The sequence below is a fragment of the Solea senegalensis genome, linkage group LG10, assembly GCF_019176455.1.
Source record: "Solea senegalensis isolate Sse05_10M linkage group LG10, IFAPA_SoseM_1, whole genome shotgun sequence".
NCBI classification, from domain to species: domain Eukaryota; kingdom Metazoa; phylum Chordata; class Actinopteri; order Pleuronectiformes; family Soleidae; genus Solea; species Solea senegalensis.
The window spans coordinates 1286166-1305070 of record NC_058030.1 but is presented as its reverse complement, the minus strand read 5'-3'; the positions used below and the strand labels follow the sequence as shown (position 1 = coordinate 1305070).

Genomic DNA, 18905 nt, shown 5'->3' with positions numbered 1-18905 from the left:
AATAATAGGATTTAGTACAGGTCTATTTAGTGTAGCTCACGATTTGGACACACTTGGGGAAACTGGGTTAAAGCTGAGGTTTGACGGTGGGACTTTTCAGATGCAGCTCATGTGATGAGTGTATTTTGAGTCCGTCATGTTGTCATTGTTGTGACCACGTCTTAAGTAAAAATATAAGCAGCATGTTTTGTGTGCGAGTGTGATGGTGGAATGTCTGCGTATCGGAGGGAAAAGATAACCCTTCCAGAGGGGAACGAGGCCGTGGAGTCGCAGGAAGATTAATACACAGATGGGGCTGGTCCGAGCGTCGGCCAAAAATAACAGCTCAACTATGACCCAAGAATGTTTTTTTTTTGTTCTTGTTTTAACTGGAGAACGTCTGTTTTTAAAGAGGTTGTAGAAGCTAAATGGGTCAGAAAATTGAGGCTCTTTGTTGCCTTTTTTCTCCTCAAACCAGAGGAGAGTTTAGTATCAGCTGCTGTAAACGCTGTAATCGCCAAAGTTCCATTAACATTGCTGCGTCTGTGTCCGTGCCCAGTGTCTGATCATCGGCAGTGGCCCATGTGGTCTGCGGACAGCCATCGAGCTGGCTCTGCTGGGCTGCAAGGTGGTGGTGATTGAAAAGCGGGACACCTTCTCCAGGAACAACGTGCTCCACCTGTGGCCCTTCACCATTCACGACCTCAGGGGCCTCGGAGCCAAGAAGTTCTATGGCAAGTTCTGCGCCGGCTCCATCGACCACATCAGTGAGTGTTTTGACTTTTCTCCGTCTGCGGTGACATGTTTCCACTGGCACTTGTTCAGGTCCAGGTTTAGTAACTCAACAGTGTCATGTAATAATATCCTCTTTAAAAAAGCTTTGCTGACTATACGTTTCAAGACTTGCAGCGTCAGACCTTCGGAGGACTGAGATGTAACAAACAACACGATACGGACAAAAGTATTTTGCAGCTTCCACTTTCCTTAAGATGTTGAAGTCTTCTGAATTTGTGTCCATTCATTCTGTAGAGTATTAATAAGGTCAGAGACACTGATGTTGGACGAGAAGACCTGGCTCACAATCTCAGGGCTCTGTGCGGGGCCAGTCAAGTTCTTCTACACCAAACGCAAAGTCAAACCTTGTCTTTATAGTCCTTGCTTTGTGCACTGGGACACAGTCATGTTGGAATAGAAAAGGGTCTTCCTCAAACTGTTGGAAGCATAGTCTTGTCCAAAAATGTCTTGGTATGCTGAAGCGTTAAGATTGTCCTTCATTGGCGATAAGGGGCCAAGAGCCCAAAGCCTGATTGCAACCCTGGAATTCAATATTCAGGTGTGGCCAAATACTTGTGTGTGTCCACTGCAGGTATCCGTCAGCTCCAGCTGATGCTGTTGAAAGTGAGCCTGATTCTGGGAGTGGAGATTCACGTCAACGTGGAGTTTGTCAAACTTCTGGAGCCTCCAGCGGAGCAGACTGATGACAGTGAGTGTGTGTGTGTGTGTGTGCTACAGTATTATCTGTATGCTAACAGCCCATGAGTGCCACTGACTTGTCCTGCATATTACAGCTATATTTGGAACCCTCTTTGCGCTCCACATATGTTCAAGTGATCAGAAATGTTCCTACAAGCAGCAGAGAATTTATAGAATAACTGTCTATTGATAGAGTCTGCTGAGAGTCAGGGTTTTTATTTTTGAGGCTCCAAAAATATCGATCCCAAATATGTTAGACTGTATGTTTCCTCCTGAAGCCAACTAGGAAATGGAATAGCCACTAGGGGGTGACTCCGCTGGTTTAAAAACAAAACTCAATGAGGGAATTATGGGAAAAATTGCTCTGGCTTCAATGATTCAATGATTTCAATCGTGACTGTCACACAACTCTTCTTCATTAGGACATAATGTGGATTTTGTCATTTATGTTACGATTTATAGGGGGAAAACGCATATGATTGGACTCCAGTGTGTTTTTGACAGCTGGTATCGTCCAATAGGAGCCTGGTTGTTGCAAAACGCCAACATGGCGCCAATGAAATTGTGAATCTCGAGGCTTTAAAATGGGATGCTTATGGGGTGACGTCACAAATGGCTGCCACTAGGATTGTATGAGTGACGGCTGACTTTGCAAAAGTGCTTCTGTTGACTAAAACCTAACCCTCATCTTAACCAACTTAAGTCTACGATATCTTAACTATGTGTTTGCCATGTTTTCTGGCCGTGAGACATCCTGTTTCTTACATGGAAATGCCATTTAACTCCCCAACACCAATTACCATTCATAAAACCAGTGATTTTACATCACATCACACAGGAGTTGTTGATTCACTGCTGCCTCCACCAGTAAGTTCAGATGAGTTGTTTAATGACCTGGGTGTTTCAAATCCTTTGTTCAGATTAACCTCAGTGAAAACAAACTCATCAAAGGCGGCAGCAGGAGACCAGTAGCTCATGTGTCCCTGCTTAAAGCTTAAAACACACGTTTACTCGACTTTGGTGCAGGAGTGGTTTAACACTGAGACAAAGCAACAAACATATTCTTAAGATATTACAGATTTAAGTGGGCGTAGATTAGATTAGATAGTTGTGTGTCAGTGTCGTAGTGACCTTGTGTCCGTTCCTCATATAACCACATTAAAAAACACCTGAACTATCCATTTAAAATACAGTATATTAGGACTTTCTCACTGTAGTGAAAAACAACACCACCATCCCTGAGCAACATATCGCAGCTACTTTGTGGCAGTTGAGAAAATCTCATGCGGTCAAAAGACAGGAAGTGGCTTCCTGATCAAATCAGTGATGATATGCGACCGCTTCCTTTCCACTCACACTCTCTTTTTTTTTGTCCTTTTGAATATGGACATGTGTTATTGGTAATGACGGGCTCTGTGTTGTCCCACAGGCCCCGGATGGCGGGCAGAGGTGCAGCCGTCCACGCATCCCGTCTCAGACTTTGACCTTGACGTCGTGATCGGAGCCGACGGACGCAAAACCACGCTAGAAGGTGAGAAAGAGAGAGAGAGAGAAAACGTGGCTTCAGTTTATGATTCTACAGAACGTTTTTTACTGACCCACATTTTTTAGATACTTGCACTCAAAGTTTATTTTTACTGGAAAAGAGGCGAGGTGTCACTGGGTAAAGCATTTCCTGTTGACTAATTTCAACTGGAAGCTGACTGGTTTGTATTTGGAAAGTGTTGTTAGAGTGTGCTGTTATTTAGATTGATTTAAAGGGCTTGTTCAGGATTTGTAGAAAGTAGATATTAGCAATGGGAAGTCTTGATCTTCAAGTCTCTAGTCTTGACCTTCAAGTCTCTAGTCTTGACCTTCAAGTCTCTAGTCTTGACCTTCAAGTCTCTAGTCTTGACCTTCAAGACTCTAGTCTTGTCCTTCAAGTCTCTAGTCTTGACCTTCAAGTCTTAACCTTCAAGTCTCTAGTCTTGTCCTTCAAGTCTTAAGTCTTAACCTTCAAGTCTCTAGTCTTGTCCTTCAAGTATTAAGTCTTAACCTTCAAGTCTCTAGTCTTGTCCTTCAAGTCTCTCGTCTTGTCCTTCACGTCACGTTTCAAGTCTTTACTCTCAAGTACCTTCAAGACCTTCAGAGAGACCACTCTTTGGATGGGAGTGGTCATGTAATTCCCTAAGCCCTTCCCTAAGAAGATTAATATTTACCAAGTTATGTTGCATGGTTGTTTTTTTTCCAAACGTTTTTAAACTACAGATTAAACAATTCACTGAAGAGAAAGATTCCTGTAATCTGTATCAACATGTAATACTTTTGTAGGATTACAGGGTCGGGCCTTGATATTTAGGCTTTGCCAGAATTAACAATTTATTTAAGATTTTAAAATCTGTTGTGATGCTAATTTCCAATCCTAATCTGATCTCCCGATTTGCCACAGTTTCCTTAAATTTATGGGTTTTTTTTTTTCACTTCTTGGCAGGTTTCAGTCGTAAAGAGTTCCGAGGGAAGTTGGCCATCGCCATCACGGCCAACTTCATCAACAGAAACACCACAGCAGAGGCCAGAGTGGAAGAAATCAGCGGCGTGGCCTTCATCTTTAACCAGAAGTTCTTTCTGGAACTCAAGGATGAGACCGGTGAGAAGACATCGACGCCGTGTTTACGACTTCTGTCTCTTCCTCTTTCTTTTTGTATTCACGTGGTTTTCACATACTTTCAGGGATCGACTTGGAGAACATAGTTTACTACCGAGACAACACTCACTACTTTGTGATGACGGCAAAGAAGCAGAGTCTGCTGGACAAAGGCGTCATCATTAACGTGAGTCAGAGACGGGCAGCACTGTGTGTGTCCACCAGGTCAGTGAGTGATGGGACTTTACGCTGGATGATAATGAATCAAGGGCTTTAATTAGATGTGTGTGCTCTCACCTCTGTTCCATGTCTCCTCCCTGACACACACACACACACACACACACACAGTCTGGTTTCCATGACATCAGAGGACATTACTTTGACCTACATGAATTTCCTGGACACTTGCTTTAGCTTAACCTAACCACCTTATCCTAACCTTAACCATCACAACTAAGTGACTAACCTTAACCCTTACCCTAACCCTGACCTAAACACAATGCTAAACAGAATCCTAAAACCAGGTGTTAACCCTTGAAAGTCGTGGGGCCCCAAACGAAGATAAATAAATAAATACATTTTATGAGTCTGAAGTTTTATTAATGAGGTGATTATTATTGTGTTATTTAGACTGTGTTCAGTAACCCAGTGAAAATAAACACACACACACACACACACACACACACTCACACTGTAGATACAGGGGCATATCTTTTCTAACACAGACAGACAGACAGACAGACGGTGACACCCAGCGTCGCTGTTCCCTCTGTGTTCGCCGTCTCTCGGTGACTCTGCAAAGTGACTGATGTTGTTTAATATCGTTGTTTGTGTCTCGGTGAAATCATCTCGTCTTCACCAGCATGCTGGCGTGTTTTTGTCCATGGGTTTATCTCACTCTGCTTCAGTCGAGTCAAAACAACATGACATAGTTATTCGATGAGAGACTCCTCTGTTATGTTTAGACTTGAGTTCATACCAGAGCCACGACGTGACGTCAGCAAACTGGACTCTGATGATTTTCAAAAACAATTAAAGCTGCAGTGCGTAATATTTCAATATAAACATTCTGTTTCACTCAGAAACATCACAATTCAATATTTCCTCGCATGGTTTAACCCTAAATTTGTGTTATATTTTGTGTATGACATGTGTGCGACATATGGAATTAAATTGGTTTTTCAAGTGGTTGGTTGGTTTGTCTGGTTAGTTGACTGGTTAATAAATTGGTTGGTTGGTTAGTAGATTTGATTGGTTAGTTAGTTGGTTGATTTTTGGGGGTGTATTGATTTGACTGGTTAATAAATTGGTTGGTTGGTTAGTTGGTTGATTTTTGGGGGTGTATTGATTTGACTGGTTAATAAATTGGTTGGTTGGTTAGTAGATTTGATTGGTTAGTTAGTTGGTTGATTTTTGGGGGTGTATTGATTTGACTGGTTAATAAATTGGTTGGTTGGTTGATTTGACTGGTTGGTTGACTGGCTAATTAATTAATTAGTTGGTTTGTTGGTTGAGTTGGGTTGATTGGCTGGTTATTAAACTGGTTGGTTTGTTGGGTTAGTTGATTTGAGGGCCTTTTTGGGGGGGTCATTTGACTGACTAATAAATTGGTTGGTTTGATTGGTTGGTTAGTTGATTTAGTTGATGGATTGATCCATCTCAACCAGTGTTGATTCATGGTGAGTGTCCCTAAACTGTTCTCCCCTTGTCTCTTCACAGGACTACATAGAAACCGAGCGACTGCTCAGTTATGACAACGTCGACCAGGAGGCGCTGCTCTCTTACGCCCGTGAAGCCGCTGACTTTGGCACAAATTACCAGCTGCCGTCACTGGACTTCGCCATCAACCACTACGGACATCCAGACGTGGCCATGTTTGACTTCACCTGCATGTACGCGTCAGAGAATGCGGCGTTGGTCCGGGAGAAACATGGACACCAGCTTGTCGTCGCTCTGGTGGGGGACAGTCTACTCGAGGTAATGACACACTGGTGGCAGCGGGTTGTTGTCGGGGTTGTGTACGTCGTCCACCATGACAGAGGCTTCATTTGTATGCTGATGACCTCCTTTTCTCCGCCCACAGCCCTTCTGGCCGATGGGTACGGGTTGTGCTCGGGGTTTCCTGGCAGCCTTCGACACAGCATGGATGGTGCGAGGTTGGGCACAAGGAAGAAGCCCTCTGGAGATACTGGCTGAGAGGTGTGCTCCGTTTTCTCAGAATATTTCTGGTCTCATGAACGCAAGCTTCAGTCCAGACAGTAAAGGACAGTTGGTCAGATTACTTAATCTCGTCTTTTGATATTAATCTTGTGCACAAAAGCTAAAGGGAAGATATCTGGGATTTTTAAAGACACTTGTGGAAAGAAGAAATATCTTTTAACTGCCTTTGCCTCTTAATCTCACTCTTACGCAGCCTTTGTGTCGCTGTGAAAACCATTTACTTTCCTTAAACGTTGATGCTCCAGTGTCTCCGTCATTAGTGCGACGTTTGCTTCATTGTGTCTGGATCTGGATCTGTTGTTCCCTCAGGGAGAGTATTTACCGACTGCTGCCTCAGACCACCACAGAGAACATCAGTAAAAACTTTGACCAGTACACCATCGACCCTGCCACCCGCTACCCCAACCTCAACTCCAGCTGTGTTCGCCCACACCAGGTGAGTCACTCACTCACGCCGTGTGTATTTACTGACACTGTCGGATGAAATCCCTCTGAAGAGCGGGTTTTTCTGTGCCACAGGTTCGTCACCTGTTTTTCGACGGGCATCAGGATTCATTTAAGCTGGAAAGGGGAGGGCCCACACATCGATCAGTCAACCTGTCCAGGAAAGGTGAGACGCTGACTAATATTCTTTATTGTTACACATCCGTTCACCGACTTACTCGTCCATTTGTCCATCCATCCACCTATCTGAGCATCCATCCATCCATCCATCCATGTCATCAAGGAGCAAAAACACCAGAACAACTTTGAAGTGGCTTATGCTACTTGTACTTTTTATTTGACAGCTTTTAAGATTATATGCCAAATAGCTTACAGGTATTATATTAAATGTCTGGCCTAAGTGTTACACACTGGACCTTTTAAATTAAGTATACTTGATTTTATAAAACTCCGTCATTAGGGGGTGTAAATAGAGCTTAAATTTAGAAACTGAGGAGTAAAAATGTATCTTGTGGAGAATAAAGCTCTGAGTAAGTTGTGATTGATCTTAAGAAATCCTCCGCTCTCTAAATGTTTATTGTATATTGTAACTGGAAACGTGTAATAACTGGACTAATGTGTGTGGAATGCTCTGCAGACCTGAACCTGTGAACTGGACGTACTGTATGTTTCATGAATGAAAGATTTAAGTGCTTTACCAGCCGCGTGTTGTAGGTCCAGAGCAGGCCAGCGCACGTCTGTCAGTGGCATCATGTTTGATCCTCATGTGGGTGTAACGTTACCCGGCTTCATTGTCTGTGCGACGAGGCGTGTCGGTCGAGGAGAGGAAACGCCAACGTTTCTACTGAGTTTCCTCATAAGAGGGGACAAGGGCACGTATCGTGGTTTGAGTCAGACGATTTTATAAAGAGCAACACATTCACTGATGTAACTCGTAAAACACTTTCCTGCAGTGTTAATGTGGCGGCGGTTAATGCATTTAATCTCATTGGTGAGTCACAGGATGATCAGGTTACTCCCACAACATGGTGTAAGTAGAATAGAGTCCCATGTGGGGACCGACAGATATGTGACGCATCTATAGCATGTTCATTACAGTCTGTGGTTATAAACACACATCAACGCAGTCAAGTTTTAACTGAGACAGAGACGATGTCCTTGTCTCTGTCTCACTCCACTGCACCAAAGTCCACATGGCTGCCAGTGGGGATACATAACGAATGGCTAACTTAATAAAATCAACACGTACTTGAATCGACAGCATCTTAAGAATATGTTTGTCGGTCGTTCTCCTGCACCAAAGTCCATGGAAGCTTCTTTGTGTTTTCAGTCAAACTCACTTTACTAGGACATTTGTTTATGGTTTAAAGTAGCTAAGAACAGTTTGTACTTACCATCCATGCTACTATCCATAGACCATGTCATTAAAGCTCCTCAGTGATGGCTCAAATCGTTCTTACTCAACGCTGTTTCAAGAGCCTGACAGTGATTTGCTGTTTTTGTTCTGCAGAGTCCGAGGTGCGTCCCAGCCGCCTGCTGACCTGGTGTCAGAAACACACTCAAGGCTACAGAGGCGTCGACATCACCAACCTCACGTCTTCGTGGAGGAGTGGCCTCGCTCTCTGCGCTCTCATTCATCGCCAGAGGCCCGAACTCGTGTAAGAACTCACTCACACATGAGCAACGTGTGGTTCCAGATCAAACTATGTTCCCGCACAACATGTGTGCTACGTTAGATTCTGTTAGCATTATCATGAAAGCCAGAACTTCACCTACTGGCACAGATCTATGCGAGTAGGCGTGAACAATGTGTCAGTTGCTAGGTGATGGAAATTGTGCGAATCCCACGGGAACGCCAACTTTGTGGCATTCACTTCAGTTGCTTGAATTAAAGCGATAATTACACGTGACGTGACGTGGCGTGACGTCAGAAATCATTTTCAGCGCTTCAACAGAACATGATGTCAATTTTTTATCAGTGATTTTCCGATTTAGAGGAAAATAGATGATAAATTATGGCACATATGAGTGGACACCAGCATGATTGACATTTGGTACCTTCCGGGTTGCAGGTGACATCTGTGAACATGGCACCAGCCCAGTTGCAAAGATACACATGGGAGTTCCAGTTGACTCTTACCCCTCTCTCTCTCTCTCTCTCTCTCTCTCTCTCAGTGATTATGAATCTCTTAACGAGGAGGACGTGGCCGGGAACAACCAGCTGGCTTTTGACGTGGCCGAGCGAGAGTTCGGCATCCAGCCTGTGACCACGGGAAAGGAGATGGCTGCGGAGGCTGAACCAGATAAGCTGCTGATGGTCCTCTACCTGTCCAGGTTCTATGAGGCCTTCAGGAATTCACCAGTAAACAACGGTTGGTGTCCTTCCTGCTTCTGTGAAGTCAGGTTATGGTTCCTGTCAGGGTCAGGATGAGGGTTTCATTAGGAAGTAGCTTCACTCCTCACATGTTGTTGAAAAATCTGGTTTCTGGTGTGGATCAGGTGAACTTCTAGTACTCAGAAGAAGACAACAACAACATAAAATGTGGACTGGATTTATGAATCCGTGAGCTGGGTTAGGGTTGGGGGGATGGGTTATTGTAATCCTTGCGGCATTTAATGGTACTTGTAGGCAACCATAGAATTCTAAAAGAAATGTCCAAATCCTCCTGACATTACAGCCTCAAACATCGGTGTAAACTCTCTCCGACCTCCCAACCACACTTTGACAGATAGAAATGATTCGTTTACACAGTCACTGACTCTGGCAGATGTAAAGTGAATCCAGTCATGCAGAACGTCACATGCAACAAAGAAAGAAAGAAATGTGTAATAGTACACTTAACCCAAAAGGACTTGGAAAAGGAGTCGGTAACTCTTCAGGGCAAACATTTACAAAAATGAACATATTCTGTTAAAGGCAGAAGACATTCCAGGAAAGCTTGAGCTTTCACTGCTGGTGTGATCCGAGCTGAGGTTTGGTTTGGTTTTATCCTCGTGTGTGTGGCACGTTACGCAACTGTGGTCAGGTTCGTCCGCAGCCAGAGATGTGACTGGTATGTGTGCTATGTCCGTGGAAGCTCCGCATAACTCTGTAGGCCCACGTCTCCGGTCACACCACCAGATCCAGATCCAGCTCCGGACCAGGATCAGCTCTGGATCCGGATCCGGATCCCCTCCCGGCTCACATTTCACTTCCAGTCCTGTGAAGTTGATGTAGTGCAGACGTCCGTGTCACCCACACGGCTCCTTGTCACCACAGAGAAACCCACACCGCTGAAACGCTGAGAAATGATTTACTTCACTCAACGAGAGCAGAATTTCAGCAGCTTAAAGGGATAGTTCAGGATTTTTTAAGTGGGATTGTATAAGGTTCTGACACATAGTGAGTGATGGGTTTGCCATGTGCATAGCCCAGCACACCAGTGTTTGATAGGGACGCTTGCCCTCGCTGAAAGAATCACATCATAAAGTCCATGCCTGTTTAAGTCTACTATAAGATTTAACTTGGCACTTTTCTCATCAATCATTCAGTCATTTCTGCCTAGAAACCAAAGTTTGTGTCGTTTACGTCAGAGCACACGAGAGTTGTTGATCCACTGCTGCCTCAATCAGTGAGTTGAAATGTGTCATTTTGTGTATCCAGTATTTTAATCACTTAGTGGTTAAGACCGGTACCCTGTGTACAACAGACATCATGGTCGCAAGTTCAACTCCACCCCTGGCAGGTTGTACTCAATGTAATGTAATGTAAAGTGTTAAGTGGCTGAAATGTGTATATGTGGCTGCTTTTCGTGTGTCAATGTGTCATTTAACGAACATTAACACTTTTGTATTATTGTAAATGTGTTCAGGAGGAGTCCTTTATCTTCATGTAGGTATAGTTTTCTAACATATGAAGACTTGAAACCATTTTGTAAATATGTGACTGTGTTTATTTGTTTCAGGTACAAGAGAACCAGATGAAAACACAGAAGATTATTCATCTAAACCGAACCAAAAATCACTGAACCAGCCTGTGCCCAGGAAGCGGATTCCGCGGGTACAGTCGTTTTTCATTTTCTCCGTTACATTGTTTTTGTTTTCGTTCTGTCTGTGTCCAACTCTGCCGTTCATCCCATTTCAACCATTCCCACACTTAAACATTTCGTGGCCCATTGTAATTTCTGAAAACCCTCCAAAAAACTTAAATTATGGTTTCATAACAGTCTAACTGTTTTACAATTGGAACTTAAAATATATCACGTTTTAAAAGCTTAAACATTCGCCTTTGGACGAAACCACCAGTAACTAACCGTACCACAGCTAACTAACTGTACTATAGATAACTAACCATAGTTAGCTGTGGTATGGTTAGCTAGCTGTTACTGTTAGTATTGCAAAATTACACTGTAAAATGTGACATTAATTCAGTGTATTTTACTTGTAAAATAAATCTAGGAAACCGATTGCCTTAATAAGGAAAGTCAATGTTGTTTTTATTTATATGCCTAATTGTTGAGTTTAATCAAGATTTTATTTAGTTTACTAGGTTTTTGCAAACTTTTACAAAGGTTTAGATTCTATGTTGCGTGAAGGCAACATTTTACAAAGCAGCTTTTGTCAAAATCACCACTGCAGTTATTTACTGTGGAGTCTTTGAAATCTTGATTAAATAACGTTAAACCAACATTTAAAAAAACTAAATCAATGCACTGTTAAATTCATGTTATCACAAGCACTGTACATTTATCTGAACAGTGATAACGATAATCACATCTGCTCGTGTGAACAGTGCTGGATCATTTACGCGACAAACTCACTGTATTCACAATCAAGGGTCTCTTTGTGGTGACGTGAAACATTTAGTCACACTGTGGACATTTGTTCTCTGTCCCAGGAAGACAAAACGGCGGACGACGACTCCAACAAGAGACGGCGAAAAGGCAACCACTACCTCACAGAGGTAACGTAAAAGCATTGCGTAAAACAAACTTCTGTTTTAGAGGTTTTATTGCAAATATATATATATATATATATTTATATAAAGATTCATATTAGCCACTTAACAAAAGACTGCTTCGGTCTTCAGCATCTTATCTTTTTTTTTGCTGCTTCATCTCAATGTCAGACAGACTTTACAGGGATATGTGTTTTCATGATGTACAGTAAATCATGGCCAGAGCAAATTTTTGCTCTTGTTTCCGAGTATTTTCTACTGCCATTTAACTATTCATAATTCATCAAAGAAATCGGAAAGTTGTATGTTTCAGGAGCTTCAAGCCTAAAGCCAGTGAACGCAATAATTATATTATGTCAGTGCCGATAAATAATCTGCATTATTACATAGAAATAGAAGTCCTTTTAGTTTGTCTTGTGTGAGTGAGGAAAAAACTCAAATTCCATAGAGAAGGAGCTGCTGGTCCACTGCTGCCTCGTGTGGTTTGTTTGTGTCACTAAAGTAACTCCAAATCACAGATTTGAACTTAGTGATGGAGGCAGTGGATCGACATCTCCTGTGTGCTGTGGTGTTTGGTGCAGATTTAACAAAGCGACATGGAAACATGTTTGTTTTAATCTTTTTGGACCATTCTGTTTAATTTCTCATTGTTTTGTCTCATCCCACTCTCATTCCTCTCACACTCACTGTATTTCTATGTGTGTTCCTGTCATGGCGTCAGTTGTCCTGTCACAGTGCGCTCCCTGCTGGTGAGGATGGGGAACTGCGGGAGAATAAGGTCCGCTCCATGGCAACGCAGCTGCTCGCCAAATTTGAGGAGAACTCGTCGACTGCGAAGACGCACAGCAAGGTGAGGAATGAGCGAGACACTGGACGTGGACTTTGTTTGTTTCTGTTGTTGTTTCTGTTGTTGTTTCTGTTGTTGTTTCTTTTGTTGTTTCTGTGTCACTGAGATTTTCTGATGCTTTTTCTGATGCTGTTACTTGTCTTTTAGTTTTCATACTGTATATTTCCTGTCCTTGAACCTTGACCTTGAACCTCTTTACTTTCTCCTCTCCGCCTGACAAGGACCCTTGTGATCCGTCCTCTCCTCCACTATCTCCTTCCACCTCGCCACTTCCTCTCTCAGACTACGAGGATGAGGAGGAGGTTGAGGAAGAAAAGGAGGAGACGGACAACCCTCGTTTTGCAAAACCCAAAGACACGTCCCCTCCTCTTCCTCCTCCTCTGACTCCTGCCCGCCCCAAGTGGCAGGTATGACCTCCCCCCTCTTATTTTCACTTTCTTTAAAGCTGCAGTGCGTCATTTTTTGACGATGTTGTTGTTTTTATTATTGTTATTCTGCCTCTGTTTGGTCTTCATGAACAGAAACAAGGTAAAAATCATTTGTTTGCTGCTTCATATGAAAACTGGCTTTGTCGGGCTACGGGGGAAGTTCTGTTTTTACGTTTTAAAGTCGTGCACTGCAGCTTTAAATCCTTCCTGTCGTCTCCTCTTCGTCTCTTCCTCCAGCCGTCCATCTACCTTCGCCTTCTGGAGAATCAACAAACCCCTTCAACCTTCAGTTCTCCTAAACCCTCTCTTTCTCCAGCGACCTCCTACAGCCGCTCTCCTTCCCCCTCCTGCTTGAGTCCTCCGCGCTCGCCCAGCCCTAACCTTGCCTACCGTTATTACCCAGAATGCACCTCACTCGACCTCTCAAACGGTCACTTTTCTTCGTCTGCTCTGTCGTGCGATGATCTTCCCGCTGACTGCTCGTTACAGCAGGTGAATTTCTCTCTACTTCTCGACAACATTTTGACTTTGAACCTGATATTTTTTCCCTCCTGATTCTGAACGTGTCTCATCGCTGACCTCTGACCTCCCACAGAGTAAAACCCTGAAACCTTCTGCTAGAGATTTCTCTAGGAAGAGCATAAAGGAGAGAGCCGACCTCCTCTCCTCCATGTTTCCTGGCTCCAGCAAACCTTCTCCTCTTTCTTCTTCTTCTTCTCAGTCTCAGGTTGTGTATTGCACTGGTTATGGCGTGGACTTTGCTGCTTTACCTAAGTGTGGGCGGATGTTTGTGCAGATTAACATATTGATGGTGACAGTTTTGGCTTTCATCATTCCTCTGCTCTTTGTAGGTGGAAGTATCTACCTTCTCCCTTCTTTCTCCATCACCTCCTCCTCGTCTTCCTGCCTCTGTCTCTAAGAGCCCCTCCATCTACCCTGTGGTCCACCCAGTCCCTGACCCCACTGCCACTGCTGGCTTCTCCTCTCTCTCCTCTCCCTCACACACTTCAGGACACGAGGACAAGATCCAGAAAGACTCTCCCACTCTCTCATCTTACACTGACTCTCATCCAACAGAGCAAATACGCTCTCTTAATATTTACGCCTCGTCCACGTCCCACAACAAAACATCGACTCCTCTTTCCGTCAGTAGCTCGTCTTTACGGCACGAGCGCGAGACGAAACACGAGAGCTCTCGAGCTGATCGTGGACAAGCTGAGCGGGAAAAGGTCCACGAAACCGTCCCGAAGACATTCGATGATAATGATGGGAAACTATCTGAACCCGATCACTTAAAGGTAACGGTTTCTTTAGCTGATCGGAAGATGTCTGCCCGTTAAAAGCTGCCTTCACTAGCTTTAAATGTACAAAATATTCAAAAGAAAGGCCTGACTGGATTAAAAAGTATTCTTGCAAATCACCAGTCCCAACTTTCTGGTCTGATACGGCCATAAAATTAAACCGCAAGACACTTAAATTTTAAATGAGTTTTACTCTATATATGTTGTCTGATAAATTACCCCAATTTTATATAATAAAATGTTGATTTTTCCCAGTTCACACTGGTCAAAAAACCTGTTTAAGCAAATGTTTAAATGGGTTTTTAACTTGTGGGAATGTGTTTGACACGCTACGAAATTAATTAATTAAACGACCATTTGCACAATTTTTGTTACGACGCACAGTCCTCTTTTGGACGTTAGCATTAATGTTTTTAGCGATCTCTCACATTTTAAAACCCGGGCAATGCTCAATATCATTTATTTAATCAATTGTATCAACTATGTTATCGATTTAACAGAAACGGAAGTAAAAGATGCGTCACTTTATCACGTTTTTTTCCAGTGTGTCCATAACTTCTTAAATTCAAAAAACGTATCGGTGGGAATGGTGTAAATGATCTTTTTAGCAGCTTCGCTTGAGTTCACATATCCAGGGTATACCCGCTAATTGTAGTGTGAAAGAAGTTATAGTTAGTTCAGTTATAGAAAAACTTTACATGACGAATTTAAGGCTCATTAAAAAGCCATTGTGCTAATTATTAAATCTATTTCAGACACTTTACAAATTTAAAGATCTTTGAATTAATAGTGGTTTGATGAGGATTTGTGTGTCACGCATGAACCCAGGCTGTAGATGAATTGTGTATCATTATAAATCATGTTAATTGTGGTGTTTGTACTCAGTCTAACGGGATCTGCGTTCTTGAAAACACCAGAAGAATGACTCAGAAGTCACTGGTTCGTTCTGAGAGTTGTCCCACTGGAGCTCCTAGATACGTTAAAGAGGTACTAGTTTAAAAAAAGACAACTCAAATTCTACAGTATACATTTTCTCTTCCTCCTTTTTCCCCTTGTTTCTAAATCTTCTGTTGTTTCCTCTTCCTTCTTTGTCTGTTTCCACCTGTGTTTGTTCGATGTTAATGTTAGCGCACGGTCGGAAAAGTATCATCAACCATAGGTGCTAAAGCTCAGTTACTGGCCATCCTCTATGAGACTGACCACAGGCCCCATAGTACTGCGGTAAGATGCCTGTGCACGCTGTAGAGATCTAACACTGACCCTCGTTCCGTTGTTGTTGTTGTTGTTGTTGTTGTTGTTGTTGTTGTTTTAGCTTCAGTTTCAGTCGAGGATCCTTTTGATAATGGAAGCATGTCAGAGATGCTACATGTACTGGGAGCATGACTCACATACACAAGTTTAATCTTCAGATAATTTGATATTTGTACATGCTAGGTTGATACGAAGACAGGTTGGTAGTTTGCTAATTGGCTAGTTAGCTATCGAGCTATACTGCAGATGGACAGACAGATAGGCAGAGGCGTTGGTAGTTAGTTAGTCAGTCAGTCAGTCAGTCAGTTAGTTAGTTAGTTAGATATGGTAGATAGCCAGCCAGACAGATAGATAGGTAGACAAATATGTTGGTAGTTGGCTAGTTCGCTATCTAGCAACATAGATGAGCGACAGATGAGCACAAAAATGTTGTCTATAACGTCATAAAAAGAAATGATGAACTTTTGTCCCAACACTTCTTACGACGGGTGCAGCTGCTTTTAACAGATTAACCACCACTGACAACAACTCTCATCAAGAATATGACGTTTTGTCTCACTCTGTCAGTGTGTGGTACGTAAGGACTTCTCTGCCGGGCTCGGCGGCAGCGACATCTGCCACTTCTGCACCAAGCGGGTTTACGTGATGGAGCGACTGAGTGCCGAGGGCTACTTCTTCCACCGCGAGTGTTTCCGCTGCGACGTCTGTAACTGCACCCTCCGTCTGGGAGGACACACCTTCGACTCTCAGGAGGGTGTGTTTGATTTATCGGTTCTTCTTACGAGGCATAGAACAATATTTCCTATCAACATTAACCTGACCACAATAATTGGGATAAACGATATTGTCGTGATTTGAACGATCAGTTTTACTTTGTCGTGTTGTGTGTGGATGAGTCTGAGTTTAGCTTTTTAACTTTTTTCTTTACAGCAAAGTTCTACTGTAAGGTGCATTACGCCCAGCGTCAATCCAGTTTCCGCCCGGGCAGGTTCAGAGGGAAAATGGTGAGCAAAAATGCCATTTTATATATATTAACATTTTCTTAACAAAAATGTTTGAAAATAAAGGATGTAAAAGTCTGAGTCCGTGGAATCCTGGGTTTAATTCATTCCTTCTTGTCTTGGTTTATTTCCATAGGGTGACCAAATCCACACCACACCCTTGTCACTGGACAGCGGGAGCTTCTCGGCGACAGGCGGCGTCCAGACCCGCTCTTCAGGTACCCTGGTTTCCTTGCTTAGGCGAGGCCTGAGCTGGCCGAGGCGTGCTAGCCGGGCTGTGTGTGTGTTGCCTGGTCAGCTGTTGGAGGGTGTGTGTGGTTCTTTGGCAGCCGCGTGCTCCCACGTCCGGAGCTGCTCTCGTGACTACATGTTCCTGTATGAGCTGCTGAGCCTGGGCTGCCCTCTGCTCTGCATGATGCACGAGGTGCTGGGGCAGATCTACCAGGAGAACCAGCTGGTCCAACAGCAGCTCATATAGGCAGAGGGATTAACGTGGAGGGGGCGGGCCAGTTTACATGTCAGGAAACCAGGTGGATTTCAGTTTGTTCTCTGGTTCATAGATGATCATATTTTTGACACCAAATAATACCAGTACTTGGTACATTCCATTCTAATGCGATGGTCATTATTATCACTATTTTTTGTTACTTTTTGTATTTTCAGTATTTTGTAAAGCAGTTTAAACTTGTTTAACGTCCACAGCTTATATTTAGTACAGTTTTTTTGTTCAGTTGTAGCACAACACGACACAAAGCCTTCTATCAAATAATCTCTTTGGCTGTATTGTGTGTTCACAAAGTATTTAGTATATAGGGTTGGTTAAGGTTGGTTATATGAGGTACTGACACACCGGGTTGGTGTGAGAACCAGCCTGAGAAACTGACTCTTGCTTTCCTTGAAAACATGTCTGAAAAAACAGATCTTAGCCACTTAGCACGTAAAGAAAGCTCAACTAACTTGAAGGTGAGGTATGAATAAAACGCTGCAGCTCTCGTCTGTCCCAGATTATTAGCTCAGAATATTTGTTGACTGTCGTGTTGAACTGTGTCGAATCACGGGGGTCTGTTCCAGTGCTGCTGATAATGCACTTGAAAGGTCTCACCTTCATGAAATCTGACCCAATTGTTGGTCTCGGTGATCGGTTGGTCAAGTCTGGCTCAGAACAGCCAATGAGAAGCTTGTTAAAGGAACTTGAAAGAGCCTGGAACACGCCCACTGATCCTAACCTCGGACGCCATCTTGACTGCGTTGGTTTCACCAAACTAAAATGGAACATCGGAATTTCCGACGTTTCACTCAGAACGTTTACATGTGCATTTTAACCGAGCCAAGGCCATAGTCCGACTATGACGGGACAACTTGCCAAGTTCGAGTGTACAGGCCTCCGTAGGTGGCGCTGTATCACTCTACAAGCTAGTACGTATTGAATCAGTTTCCTGGCGACCTTTACGTCACAGAAAAGCAAACCGTGAACGGCGAGATGGATCGTGCTTTGTGATTCTGTATGTTTCGTAGCTGCTGTACGTGTTAATCGTGATGCAAATTTCCGTGTTGTCTGAAGAAAGACTACCCAGGTATGTTAGTCCGACTAAGACTAGCTCGATTTTAGTCGGACTGAAACCGGATTGGAACATGCATGTAAACGCACTGAGTGACTCTGCATATTTGCCTGCTGCACTTGAACTCAGTCCCACAGAGCTGTGCAATGGAAATGCCAAAACAGTGTTAACAGAACTTTTAGAAGTTTATTTTGGATTTTTCTTTAAATTATAAAAATAGATCTTTACTCTTAAAGGTGATAAATAAGTTATAACAAACTTTGGAGCAAACTTCAAGTCTTACATAGATTTGCCAAAATACATAAATATGACACTGCACTTACACTGTGTTTACGTATAACCACAAACACCACTGTCTGTTTTATTTTGACATAAACGTTGAACTGATTTGGTTCATTATTGTGAATAAGTGTGCAGTGGAGAATTATTACAACATGGCGACAGTAATCGACTGTAAAAACATTATGTTAAATATTCACTGCCAAAGCGTATGATAGAAGCAAATTTGGAAAAGAAAAGTTTCCTCATTTTGTTTTCCCTCCGGTTGAGACGTTTGTGGGCGGGGCAACAGACAAAAAAAAACAACGTATACACGGTTTGCAGTATTTGAATTCTCGCAAACATTTTATGTCTTAATAATATACATTTCTTACATATATCACCTTTAAGACATACATTTAGCAAGTCCTTTTACTCACTTTATGTTAAATATTTTCCAGAAAGAGTTCAGGTTTCCATATCAATGTTCGAATTTTAGTTGCAAAATCAATCTGAAGTTCAGTTTTAACCAAAATGTGCCGACAGAATACTGAATATTCTCGACTCGCCAAATGTTTTTCACTT

General features: G+C 42.9%; 1 protein-coding gene across 9 annotated transcripts in view; it reads left to right on the top strand.

The window, feature by feature from the left end:
• mical2b (microtubule associated monooxygenase, calponin and LIM domain containing 2b) overlaps positions 1 to 18905 on the top strand; it is a 45750-nt gene that overhangs the window by 14828 nt on the left and 12017 nt on the right. For 3 of the 9 annotated variants that reach the window (XM_044035801.1, XM_044035802.1, XM_044035809.1), the window contains exons 3-25: positions 539 to 746; positions 1346 to 1462; positions 2882 to 2983; positions 3923 to 4078; positions 4162 to 4262; positions 5795 to 6052; positions 6159 to 6274; positions 6605 to 6731; positions 6815 to 6905; positions 8250 to 8397; positions 8915 to 9111; positions 10684 to 10778; positions 11616 to 11681; positions 12397 to 12525; positions 12744 to 12929; positions 13188 to 13442; positions 13546 to 13677; positions 13802 to 14248; positions 15137 to 15238; positions 15380 to 15472; positions 16070 to 16256; positions 16433 to 16506; positions 16640 to 16721. In XM_044035801.1, the coding sequence (XP_043891736.1) occupies positions 539 to 746; positions 1346 to 1462; positions 2882 to 2983; positions 3923 to 4078; positions 4162 to 4262; positions 5795 to 6052; positions 6159 to 6274; positions 6605 to 6731; positions 6815 to 6905; positions 8250 to 8397; positions 8915 to 9111; positions 10684 to 10778; positions 11616 to 11681; positions 12397 to 12525; positions 12744 to 12929; positions 13188 to 13442; positions 13546 to 13677; positions 13802 to 14248; positions 15137 to 15238; positions 15380 to 15472; positions 16070 to 16256; positions 16433 to 16506; positions 16640 to 16721 (3469 nt within the window). Of the gene's footprint in view, positions 1 to 538; positions 747 to 1345; positions 1463 to 2881; positions 2984 to 3922; positions 4079 to 4161; positions 4263 to 5794; positions 6053 to 6158; positions 6275 to 6604; positions 6732 to 6814; positions 6906 to 8249; positions 8398 to 8914; positions 9112 to 10683; positions 10779 to 11615; positions 11682 to 12396; positions 12526 to 12743; positions 12930 to 13187; positions 13443 to 13545; positions 14249 to 15136; positions 15239 to 15379; positions 15473 to 16069; positions 16257 to 16432; positions 16507 to 16639; positions 16722 to 18905 lie in introns of those variants that run through there. The other 6 variants (XM_044035803.1, XM_044035804.1, XM_044035806.1 and 3 more) reach the window with 6 other exon arrangements.